General features: G+C 35.4%; 2 protein-coding genes across 2 annotated transcripts; one reads left to right on the top strand and one right to left on the bottom strand.

The window, feature by feature from the left end:
- The first annotated feature begins 174 nt into the window (after positions 1 to 174).
- LOC113070126 (uncharacterized) lies at positions 175 to 2,779 on the top strand. The gene has a single exon (XM_026243324.1). The coding sequence runs from the start codon at positions 917 to 919 to the stop codon at positions 2,576 to 2,578; it is 1,662 nt and encodes a 553-aa protein (XP_026099109.1). The 5' UTR covers positions 175 to 916; the 3' UTR covers positions 2,579 to 2,779.
- Positions 2,780 to 8,617: 5,838 nt separating this feature from the next.
- On the bottom strand, positions 8,618 to 11,056 carry LOC113070125 (uncharacterized). Its single transcript, XM_026243322.1, has 7 exons — positions 11,038 to 11,056; positions 10,829 to 10,898; positions 10,332 to 10,676; positions 9,985 to 10,233; positions 9,712 to 9,734; positions 8,723 to 8,800; positions 8,618 to 8,650 (listed from the first exon to the last, which is right to left on the bottom strand). Exons 1-7 carry the CDS (start codon positions 11,050 to 11,052, stop codon positions 8,618 to 8,620), a joined length of 813 nt encoding a protein of 270 aa, XP_026099107.1. The 5' UTR covers positions 11,053 to 11,056.
- Between the last annotated feature and the right edge of the window lie 1,837 nt (positions 11,057 to 12,893).

Here is a 12,893-nt window from a genome sequence, read left to right as displayed (position 1 = left end):
ACATGCAGAGTTTTTAGTTTTTTTCTGAATTTAGCAGTAAGAAATTACTCGTCATCCAGTTTTTTATATTGACTATGCATTCCATTAGTTTTTCAAATTGGTGTGTTTCACCAGGCCACGAAGAAATATAGAGCTGAGTATCATCAGCATAACAGTGAAAGGTTACACCATGTTTCCTGATGATATCTCCCAAGGGTAACATATAAAGCGTGAAGAGTAGCGGCCCTAGTACTGAGCCTTGAGGTACTCCACACAGTGTCCCCTTAGAAAGTTAGAAACTTAGTTTGTGTTCAGTCTCAAGTGTGTTTCATTCCACCAAGAAACCTTTGGTCACAAAGAATCAAGTTTTGCAACCTAATGCAATGTTTCTCCGAGAAATGCAGAACTTTTGCAATCAAAAGCAAAGTTTCTTAGGTGAATGTTCAACTTTTCCGTTGACTCTCTGATCTGGCTCATATCTACACACTGCAAACAGAAATGCAAGGGGGTAAAAATATTTTCTTTCTCAAAACACTTAAGTTTTGATTTCTAATTGAACAAATGATTTCACACATGATAACTGGGTGTAGGTCATTAGTAAACGAGTGTGGAATTTAAATGGCTATATTTCCCAAATGAAACAAGATTTCTTAGTTTTGATTGTAATGTAGAGAACTTAGTTTAGAGTTTTGCAAAACGTTTATTTGCAATTTCCTCAAGTTTAAGCAGTAAAAAGAAATGTCATTTGTAAGTTGCAGTTGTTCCTTTTTACTCTGCAGATTAAATATTTGCACAAGGAAGACTACCTCATTGCAATTCTTGCAAATATGCAACTGCATTTAAGTAAATACTCCATACAGCAAGTCACAAATAAACACTTCTGAATGTCCGTGTTTGTCAATGATTACTATATACTTCGCCAAGTATTACATTTATCATGTGTGATACAAATTTTCTACTTCATGTCTCATACGACTGTTATTTTTTTTCTTTGCACTGTGGTTTTTCAGAGAAACAGTTTGATTTCTTTTTTGATTGCAGCAGAAAGGAAACAAAACCACAAAAACCACACAGTTGGAAAGTCAGAAAATGGACTTATGGTGTAAAGGACACTAGTAAACAAAACAAAATTGTTCTGCTGGTGGGAGAAACTGGCGCTGGCAAGACAACTCTCATCAACACCATGGTCAACTACATACTGGATGTGAAGTTTGATGATGAAATATGGTATGAAATCACAGAAGAAGAAGCCAGAGACCAGTCAGAATCACAAACCTCTGAAATCACCATGTATGAGGTCTTTTCTGTAAAGAATCATGTATCTCTCACCGTCATTGATACTCCAGGCTATGGAGACACTAGAGGACTAGAAAAGGATATGGAAGTTGCTGAGAATTTGGCCGTTATGTTTCAGAGCAATGATGGAGTTCGTGAAATTGACGCCATGTGTTTTGTGATTCAGGCATCAAAGAATCGTCTTTCAGACAGACAGCATTACATTATCAGTTCAGTACTGTCTTTGTTTGGAAAAGACATTGTGAACAACATTATGTTTTTAATAACACATGCTGATGGTATGGAACCCAAAAATGTAATTGGTGCCATTAATAAAGCTAGAATCCCCTGCAGACGAGACAAAAGTGGCCAACCTGTTTATTTCTTATTCAACAATCGACAAGCTGATGCCCGTCACACCGAGAGACGTTACAGTCGTGCTCAAAGAGGAGCTTGGGAAGACAGCATGGACGATATGAAGCATTTCCTTCAGTCTCTGGACAAAAAGAACAGAAGAAGTTTAGAGTTGACTTCAAATGTCTTGATTGAGCGAATTCGATTTGAAGCATACATCTGCAACTTACAGTTGCAAATTCAAGAGATGGAGATGAAAAAGGCTGAAAAAGTTCAGATTCAAGAGGCAATAATGCAAAACAAGGAAAAGATTGAAGAATGTAAAAACTTTACCTTTAAATTAAAAAAGACCTTGAAATTGAAGGTGCCCACTGAAAGTGCATCATGGAAGAACAGGAAGGCGACGACCTGCACCTTCTGTGAGGAGAACTGCCATGAGTTTGGCTGCTGGTGGGCTTCTGATCCCAGCAAATGTGAAGTCATGAAAAACGGCTTCTGCACTGTGTGCACAGGGAAGTGTCATCACAGCCAACATGTAAAAAAAACCCATAAATACATCATCAAAAACTCCAGCATAAAGGTAGAATTTGACAACTTCTTGAAGAATTTTGAAAAAGCTGAAAAGAATTCCAAGTCGTTTTCAGGTATAAAGGAAAGACTTGACAAAGATCTGCTTGAGATTGAGGACCAGATTTCTATTCTTCTGTTCAATGCTTACAGGACCATCAAGCATCTGTCTCAGATTGCATTAAAACCAGACTCTGCTTTCACTCTTAAACATCTCAACTTCTTCATCCCCAGAGTGAAGGAGGCTGGGAAAGAAAACTGGGTCCGAGAGCTGGAGGAAATGAGGACGAATGCTGTAGCTGAAGAATCCAATAAAGATGCTCTGAGTTATCTTCAACAAGGTCTGGAAAATCTTTCAGTCTGCAATGACAAAGTGCAGACAGGACAGCTGATAAATCAATAACAATGAAGAAAAGTCCTCACAATGAGAAAGAATGCATGTTACTCTTTGTAGATCTGAAGATAATGTTCATTTAACTGCTGTCAAATTCATTTTCATCCCTGTTTTTAGTGTTTATGGCTTTTGACATTTTAATCTCCTGTTCTTTCATGTACTGTGATTACACTGTAGACTGTGATGAGCGGGGACCGTTGGAGTGAAAGTGATGAGCGACACCTGCACCACTCACTGGGTTTTTTCTGTATTTGATTTTTTTTTTGTTTTAATTGCAATCAGTTGAAATCTTTTTATGTTTTATTTCTTTTTTATTGCTATTTCCCTAAGGGTGATTGTCTGTCTCTGTCTCTGTATGGTGCTTGTCTTAAACTCTAGTTAAATAAAACTGTTCTATCACAAACGTTTTACGTTCTTTTGAGTTCACTTACAATACATTTTCGTTCCACCAAGAAATTGTGTTGTCCAGTAAAATTTGTGTTCCTTCACAAAACGTTTTGTTTATCCAATTTATTTTGTGTTCAAGGCAAGTCAAGTAACCTTTATTTATATAGAGCTTTAAACAAAATACATTGCGTCAAAGCGACTGAACAACATTCATTAGGAAAACAGTGTGTCAATAATGCAAAATGATAGTTAAAGGCAGTTCATAATTGAATTCAGTGATGTCATCTCTGTTCAGTTTAAATAGTGTCTGTGCATTTATTTGCAATCAAGTCAATGATATCGCTGTAGATGAAGTGACCCCAACTAAGCAAGCCAGAGGCGACAGCGGCAAGGAACCGAAACTCCATCGGTGACAGAATGGAGAAAAAAACCTTGGGAGAAACCAGGCTCAGTTGGGGTCAGTTCTCCTCTGACCAGACGAAACCAGTAGTTCAATTCCAGGCTGCAGCAAAGTCAGATTGTGCAGAAGAATCATCTGTTTCCTGTGGTCTTGTCCTGGTGCTCCTCTGAGACAAGGTCTTTACAGGGGATCTGTATCTGGGCTCTAGTTGTCCTGATCTCCGCTGTCTTTCAGGAAGTAGAGGTCCTTTCTAGGTGCTGATCCACCATCTGGTCTGGATACGTACTGGATCTGGTGGCTAATACTGAGGTGCTAAACCATTCAGGGATTTATAAGTAATAAGCAAGGTTTTAAAATCTATACGATGTTTGATAGGGAGCCAGTGCAGTGTGGACAGGACCGGGCTAATATGGTCATTCTTCCTGGTTCTAGTAAGAACTCTTGCTGCTGCATTTTGGACTAGCTGTAGTTTGTTTACTAAATGTGCAGAACAACCACCCAATAAAGCATTACAATAATCTAACCTTATAATCTATAGAGCCGAGTATCATCAGCATAACAGTGAAAGGTAATACCATGTTTCCTGATGATATTTCCCAAGGGTAACATATAGAGCGTGAAGAGTAGCGGCCCTAGTACTGAGCCTTGAGATACTCCACACAGTGTCCCCTTAGAAAGTTTGTGTTCAGTCTCAAGTGTGTTTCATTCCACCAAGAAACCTTTGGTCACAAAGAATCAAGTTTTGCAACCTAATGCAATGTTTCTCCAAGAAATGCAGAACTTTTGCAATCAAAAGCAAAGTTTCTTAGGTGAATGTTCAACTTTTCCGTTGACTCTCTGATCTGGCTCATATCTATACACTGCAAACAGAAATGCAAGGGGGTAAAAATATTTTCTTTCTCAAAACACTTAGTTTTGATTTCTAATTGAAAAAATGATTTCACACATGATAACTGGGTGTAGGTCATTAGTAAACGAGTGTGGAATTTAAATGCCTATATTTCCCAAATGAAACAAGATTTCTTAGTTTTGATTGTAATGTAGAGAACTTAGTTTAGAGTTTTGCAAAACGTTTATTTGCAATTTCCTCAAGTTTAAGCAGTAAAAAGAATTGTCATTTGTAAGTTGCAGTTGTTCCTTTTTACTCTGCAGATTAAATATTTGCACAAGGAAGACTACCTCATTGCAATTCTTGCAAATATGCAACTGCATTTAAGTAAATACTCCATACAGCAAGTCACAAATAAACACTTCTGAATGTCCGTGTTTGTCAATGATTACTATATACTTCGCCAAGTATTAAATTTATCATGTGTGATACAAATTTTCTACTTCATGTCTCATACGACTGTTATTTTTTTTCTTTGCACTGTGGTTTTTCAGAGAAACAGTTTGATTTCTTTTTTGATTGCAGCAGAAAGGAAACAAAACCACAAAAACCACACAGTTGGCCTCATATGTGACTTTGCCCTTATTCACATTTTGGTTCTTTATTTTGCTTACCTTTGTTCTGATGTTTACTATTTATTTATGTGCAATTAATCCCACCTAACATTAACATTTTAAATATATGTTTATATTTTAATAATTTCACATTAAATTTTCAAATTAATGGCATCGAATGTATGATGGAAGGTGGGTATCACTGAGAAGAATACAAAAGTAGGAACATATAGAAAGAAAAAATATGTTATTGTTTAAATTGTGTGTGGGAACCTATTACTATCAAGGGCCATTCACATTTTAGTAACATTCTTTAAGGGCCATACTAAATGATTGAGCACATATATCACTCACCTCTCTAATGCAATGGTTGGAACTGCTTCTCTTTGACGAGGCGTCTGATGTCAGATGACAGTGATGACGATGCTACTCGTAGCTGGTTAACCAAGTTTCGTTCAGTCGTTCTTGTTTTTGACTACTCATAGCGGTAGGTCGTCTCAAACAGAGATGCAAACGTCAGTGCATGTCTTCTCAGAATGGGAAAATCTTCAGAATGTATATACAATTTATGCAGCTTAATTATTTAGGTTGTCTGTTACAGAGTGAACTTAGGAAGCATGCAGATCCATCTGTAGAGCTTTATTCATTACAGTATGGGTCGATACCAAGGCCGTTTCTAGCCAATTTGACACCCTAGGAGAATTCCTTATTGCCCCCACCCCTCAGTAGCTAAGACATCGCCCATAATTTACACATTAATAACACACAAATTAATTTTATTACATTTGGATTGGATACATGTTGAGATATTATCAGTTGTTACCTTTTGGTCTTTATCTGTTTTTTGTTCAATTGTTTTGTTGTTGTTTCTTGAAACATTGATTTAAAGTGTCAGTTTACTGCATTATTATTTCAGTCAAACCTATAAAGCCCTTTGTTACCCCAAACTACACATAAAAGCCTGATCAGTGGCAAAAACAGAAGACTAGGATAAACAGGGAATGGTGGTTTGAGACTGATCTATCATGTGTAATTGGATACAGATGAGAGTGTGATTGGTGAAATGGAATATGAGAAATGTAGTCCAGGGTGATGTTTACCAGTCTGTGTAGTGTGTAAGTCAATATAACCAGAAGACGACCTCTGGTGGTGAGTGGATGGAAGACCACGGACAGAATTGATAAGAGTCAGGTACTTCAGAGTACCTGAAACCTCTTGCCAAATGCCTGGAGCAGGTTTGCTCACTCAGTTGCAGTGGTGGACAGTAAAGGAGTTGCTTTCCTTCATTACTGTACTTAAGTAATAAAATATGATTACTTAAAGGGTGATCTATTTAAGCCCACTGAAATGCTTGACTGCAGACACATCAACATTGTTTCTATTTTAGGTTAAAAAAAAAAGCTCGAAAAATTTAAATAACATAATTAAATATAAATACTGTAAGTTCAAATTCCCCGCTGCAGTAATGTTAACAGTTTTATTAAAATGCTACACATTTAGCCCTATGTGATGTCTATTTTTATATTGTTTATCAACAGTATACATTTTTATATTGTTTGGATTAACTAGCTGAGTAAGTTAGACAGATATGAATATTTATTCATAACCATACTGAAAATAAGTAAATATTGTTAGCTGGTGCTAACTAGCTAACAATCTTGCTGGTGCTAAGCTAAGGAGGTCATTTTTAGATAGAAAGTCAAAATATTTTTATTCAACCACCTAGATAGATTACATCTGGGGGAAAGGAAATTATGTGATGTTCAGGGCATTGTAACTACAGTAATTATCAAATTGGGAAGAGATGCCCTCTGGGGGCATTTGGCCAGGGGTGTCCAGACCACAGACAAGATTTGAGAAGAAAACAAATCATTATGAAAATATATATATAGTACAGACCAAAAGTTTGGACACACCTTCTCATTCAAAGAGTTTTCTTTATTTTCATGACTATGAAAATTGTAGATTCACACTGAAGGCATCAAAACTATGAATTTACACATGTGAAATTATATACATAACAAAAAAGTGTAAAACAGCTGAAAATATGTCATATTGTAGGTTCTTCTTTTGCTTTGATTACTGCTTTGCACACTCTTGGCATTCTCTTGATGAGCTTCAAGAGGTAGTCACCTGAAATGGTCTTCAACAGTCTTGAAGGAGTTCCCCGAGAGATGCTTAGCACTTGTTGGCCCTTTTGCCTTCTGTCTGCGGTCCAGCTCACCCCTAAACCATCTGGATTGGGTTCTGGTCCGGTGACTGTGGAGGCCAGGTCATCTGGAGCAGCACCCCATCACTCTCCTTCTTGGTCAAACAGCCCTTGATGCCTTCAGTGTGACTCTACAATTTTCATAGTCATGAAAATAAAGAAAACTCTCTGAATGTGAAGATGTGTCCAAACTTTTGGTCTGTACTGTGTGTGTATATATATATATATATATATATATAGATATATATATATATATATATATATATATATATATATATATATATATATATATATATATAGATATAGATATATATAGATATATATAGATATATAGATAGATAGATAGATAGATAGAGGATAAAACAGAAATAAACAGGGCAAAGAAATAGGCCACAAATAATGAGCTACACTTTCAAGTAATGGAAATAAATAAATAATAATTAATTAATTAATTAATTAATTAATTACAAATGTAAAACTGATTTGATTAAAGAACAAGTGACATTAAAAATATGAGTTGTTTGGCTTTTGTTGAACTAAGAAAATATTATATTCTATAGGTCCCTCCATCAACAGGGAAACATTCATTATTTTTCACATTATACTCATTTAAATCTCTTTTGAATATTTATTTAGTAAGATACATATTATTATTTTACTTTTCTATTATTTGCTGAAGCCCAGCTGAGTTTTTATTACTTCATGAATATCAGAGGAGGGTGATGGCAAAAACTCTCTCATTACAAAACTGACCAATCAGAAATTATATTCAAAGGACATAATGTATTTTGCTGCCAGAAGCAGGAAATACAAACACACACGTATTATTCAAAAACTAATGAGGAATGGAGGCGTTTTTAAATCAAACCGAGACTAAAGAAACCAGAGGACATGCTGAATGAATGTGTTCAGAATTATAATAGGAACATATGAAGGACTTTAAACACAGCACAGAATAAAACAACATACACATGAAGATGAATAGAGATGATTGACAGCTGATGAACATCAGTGTTGATGTCAGGAGCAGAGATGGTGACCTCTGCTGGCAGTTTGAGGGAAACACACAGACAGAATAACAGATCATACTGAGCAAGCAGCACTTTGACAACATTAAATAATACATCGTCTGTTGTGAGGTGCACAGTTATGATTTTGTTCAGTATATCAGGGTATAATGATCAATTATGATTTAAAAGCAGGAAAATGTTGTGAAATAAGAAAACGATGAGCTTGTATCTCATCACTGAGCATCACTTCATGTGTTTTGTTCTGCTGAATTAATTATAACATTATATATTTACACAATCAGCTTTTTACTTTCAATTTATTCCGCTGTTACATCATGTATTCAAGCTATAAAAATGCAACACTTCAGTGACTCTTCACTAATGACACCTGTCAATCATATGTGGCTCCGCCTCTCACTGCAGTATCTTCCTGTTGATCTGAACAAGCAAGAAGAACGACTGACTGAAGTTCATCACCAACATTATAAACCATCCACAAGCTTGATAAAACGATCAAACTAGAACTGAAGAGAGTTTTCTTGATCATCTTGAGAGGAGCTGCAGTTCAGACACTTACTGATGGATTCTCATGTTTAGGATCAAGAGTCTTCAGGAGGTCTGGGACGAACGGTCTGTGAGGAAGAGAGCGAGAGATGGTCATGTGATCATCTGTGATGATGATCTGACTTTGACGTCTCACTTACTGCGAATGTGTTGTAGAGGTCAGAGGTCGTGGACTGGAGCTCAAGAGCTGTGTATGTGTCTTCACTGGGATCAGAGATCTACAGAGACAGAGAAAGAACATAGGAGCACGTGATATAAGTAAAAATGTAAAGCACAATATTAAATATAGGATTTTTTGGGGGGTAAAAATGTACAGACTGATACACATCAATAAATCCTGAGCTCATCAGGCTTTTAAAGCTGCAGTAGGGAACTTTTGTAAAAATATATTTTTTACATATTTATTAAAACTGTCATTATGTCCTGACAGTAGAATATGAGACAGATAATCTGTGAAAAAATCAAGCTCCTCTGGCTCCTCCCAGTGCTCCTGTTGCCATTTGCAGAAAGTCATCCGCTCCCGGTAAAAAATGGTTTATGTTTGTTTTGTGTTCAGGTTTTGAGAACGGTTCAACAAGTTTAAACAAACATTTACATTTAAATAAGTGTTTTTATATTTTTATTTCTTAAATCATCTGTCACATCACCTGAGGACGCAGCAGATAGTTTCAGAAATCACTATCAAATACGAGAGAAATATGAGTTTGTAAAGGGTTTTTTTGCTGGATTCTGTTGATAAAAGACTTTTACTTTGTAATCATTCTGTACATTTACAGTCTGAAACAGACAACAGCTGATCGATTGATTTTCTGCTTCTGTAAAGTTGTGTTTGAATGTTTTATCTGTTTCACTCCGTTATCTTCAGTTTTAACACGCCTTTGTTTCCTGTTAAAATCACATTAACAACATATAGACGACAGCATTAAATAGAAAGTATAAATGTTTAAAGATTTCTAATAATCACATACAGCTGATGCATTTCCTTCTGTTACACCAAATGAACTTATATAATATAAAAGTGCATTTATGAAGTCAATGTAGTTTATAATTGAACACACATTATAAACCATATGATGATGATGATGATGATGATGAATAATCCTCCAGATATCGCTGTGATCACAATCACATTCCTATCAGCACCAGGTTGAACTGAAAGATGAAGATCAAGATAATTAACAAACTGATGAATGATGTGAAGATACAGGAGTGTGTTAATAAAAGCTTCACCAGTGACAGTAACAGCGTCTGATCTCTGAGATCCAAGTTTCTAAATTGCCTTATAGCATGATTTTCCACAGCCCCGACCTCTCGCAGTATGCTATCTGAACCAATCAGAATGCAGCGCGCCTAAATGTAGTGTGACAAGAGCCACACTTAAGCTGATTAAATCTGTACTCACAGGAGACAGTGAGCTGAGCAGCAGGAGAGATGTACGTGTGTCCATGTAGAGCACAGCTGTATCTGCCTGCATCCTCTCTTCTGACTGACTGCAGCAGGAGTTGATTGTTTCCGTCTCTTCTCTCAGTTAATGGCTGTGAGTTTCTGTACCAGATGAATGTTGCTCTGTCAGTCAGAGTGCAGCTGCTTTTACATGTCAGACTGACATTATAACCCTCTGTCACGTTCTCAGGAGCCTCCACCTGAAGATCTGAACACAACACACACATTATATCTAGTGCTGCTGTCATACACTGATTATTATTCAACATAATGCACAGAAGAAGAGCTCAGCCTCATGAAAGTCACCTGTGACAGTAAGAGTCACTCCTGGAGTGCCAATCCATTTATCTTTAGGTTTAACAGTGATGAATCTGAAATAGTACATGTGTTGGTCCTTCTGTGTCACATGACTCAGTCTGATGGTGCAGTTCTGCTGTTTGTCTCCCAAATACTGAAGCCTCTGACTGTATTCAGGGTCCTTAGACAGATCTGGAGGCTCTTTACCCTGCTCAGGGTTTCTGGTCCAGAACACTTTCTCAATCTTATATCCAGTAGGGTATGTATAAGAGCAGCTCATTATCACTGAGGAGTGCTTTAGTGCACAGATGTGTGAAGGACTGTAACTCACACCCCAATCAACACTAGAAACCCCTGAAACACAGAATTCATCAAGAGGAAAATTATGTTTTATCAGTTAAACTGGACTGTAACATGATAATACTCTTTACTAAAAACAGTACAGGGAATATTATAAGCCCTGATTCAAAAAGAAGTTCCTTAATGTGAATGTAACAGAGACTCACCGTGAATCATGAGCAGAAAGATCAGAGGAAGACGAGGAGCATTTCTGACCGACATCAGCGTCAAATATATCTATAATACAGCATTCATCATACACTCATGAACAGTTCATGTACATCTCCCTATTCTTAACATTTCTCACGTTAAGACTCGTATGTTATATGAGCAATAATCATCAGTTTTCATTGGAATATGTGTGTGTGTGTCTTACTGTGTTGAAGCTCATCAGATCAGCAGCAGACAAATGATTGACTGTTTTAACACTTGCACTTTAGCTTTACTGGCCGATTAATGCTTTGTGGTTAACACTATTTTAATGCACAGCACCGGATATACTTGAAGGACCCTCCATCAACAGGGAAATAACATCACTGAACTCAAACTAACTTAAAAATAGCAAGAAAATAGCAATTGAAGTTAATTTGAGCATGTTTTCAAAAGGTATTTAGAGAAAAAAGGACTTTGTAACCAGACTTTACTTTTAATATAAGCTAGTGTTTTTGTCCATTCAGTTTATATTCTCTGAAAACCAGATGCCAATTAAATCGCATTCAATATATAAAGTCTATTTAAGTTGTTCAGGTTTTCTTGCATAATTATCATTTTAATTGTTTGTTCAGACAGTTCATATATTAGCCCAGGGATGTGGCCATCTTTCCAGAAGTGAGGGGGACAGAAATTACACACACACACACACACACACACACACACACACACACACACACACACATATATATATATATATATATATATATATATATATATATATATATATATATAACATTACGATATGGCATTTCTGCAATCTATATAGCCTACTAGTCAACAGTTTTTGAACGGTAAGATTTTTAATGTTTTGAAAGAAGTCTCTTCTGCTCATCAAGCCTGCATTTATTTGATCCAAAGTACAGCAAAAGCAGTAATATTTTGAAGTATTTATACTATTTAAAATAACTGTTTTCCATTTGAATATATTTTACATTTAATGTATTCCTGTGATCAAAGGTGTATTTTCAGCATCATTCCTCCAGTCTTCAGGGTCACATCCTTCAGAAATCATTCTTAAAATGCAGATTTGCTGATTATCAATATTTAAAACAGATGAGAATTTTTTTTCCAGCATTCTTTGATGAATAGAAGGATCCACAAATCTGCATTTATGTGAAATAAAAACCTTATGCAACACATCATACACTAAAGCTTAGTCAGTATATATATATATATATATATATATATATATATATATATATATATATATATATATATATATATATATATATATATATATAAATTATAGAAATGAATACTTTTATTTAGCAAGGATTCAGTAACACTTTATAATAACTGCACACTATTAATCATTAATTAAGCATTAGTAAACAGATAATTGATAATTTATAAAGCATTAATAGACAGTAATAATCATGATCAATTTATCATTTCTCAATGAAGTATAGCATTATTTACAAACCAGTTATTTAGGAGTTGCCAGTGATTCATAAGATCACAAGAAATGTAGTAAATTCAGGTAGTTATAAAGCATTTAGTAGTGGTCAGTTAACTATTTATGTGAGCTCATCTAAAGTGAGGACTAGTTATGCCTTGTAAAGCATTTATAAAGGATATTTAAAGGCTCGGTTATCTTCTAAACAAAAAACGGAAACAAACACAACACAGTGATACAGAACATAGAAATATTAACAGCCTTTAAATCTCATTTGTAAAAGCTTTACAAGGCATAAATAGTCCTCACTTTAGATGAGCTCACAAAAATAGTTAACTAACAACTACATATGTTTTATAACTACCTGAATTAACCCTGAATTACAGTAGAAATACATGTTAATAAACCATTTATTAACACTATAAGTAACTATTACTATATGTCTGAATAAAAAGATGTATGAATGCACATTTAAATAGTTTATTAATCATTTACTTACAATTTCTAAGTGATCTTAAGAACCACTGACAACTCCTTAATAACTGGTGTGTAAATAATGCTATAGTTAATTTATAAATGATAAATTGATCATTAATAAAGTATGAAAAAACAATTATTAATTA

Source organism: Carassius auratus, unplaced genomic scaffold, assembly GCF_003368295.1.
Source record: "Carassius auratus strain Wakin unplaced genomic scaffold, ASM336829v1 scaf_tig00003102, whole genome shotgun sequence".
NCBI classification, from domain to species: domain Eukaryota; kingdom Metazoa; phylum Chordata; class Actinopteri; order Cypriniformes; family Cyprinidae; genus Carassius; species Carassius auratus.
Note: the sequence above shows the minus strand (reverse complement) of the source record. Positions and strands in the feature narration are given on the sequence as shown.

Coding starts and splice junctions, on each gene's coding strand:
- LOC113070126 (XM_026243324.1), top strand. CDS start 917: ATGTGTGATACAAATTTTCTACTTCATGTCTCATACGACTGTTATTTT.
- LOC113070125 (XM_026243322.1), bottom strand. Junction 10,677..10,828: donor CTTTCTGCTCATGATTCACG/GTGAGTCTCTGT, acceptor TCTGTGTTTCAG/GGGTTTCTAGTGTTGATTGG. Junction 8,651..8,722: donor ACCTCTACAACACATTCGCA/GTAAGTGAGACG, acceptor TCTTCCTCACAG/ACCGTTCGTCCCAGACCTCC.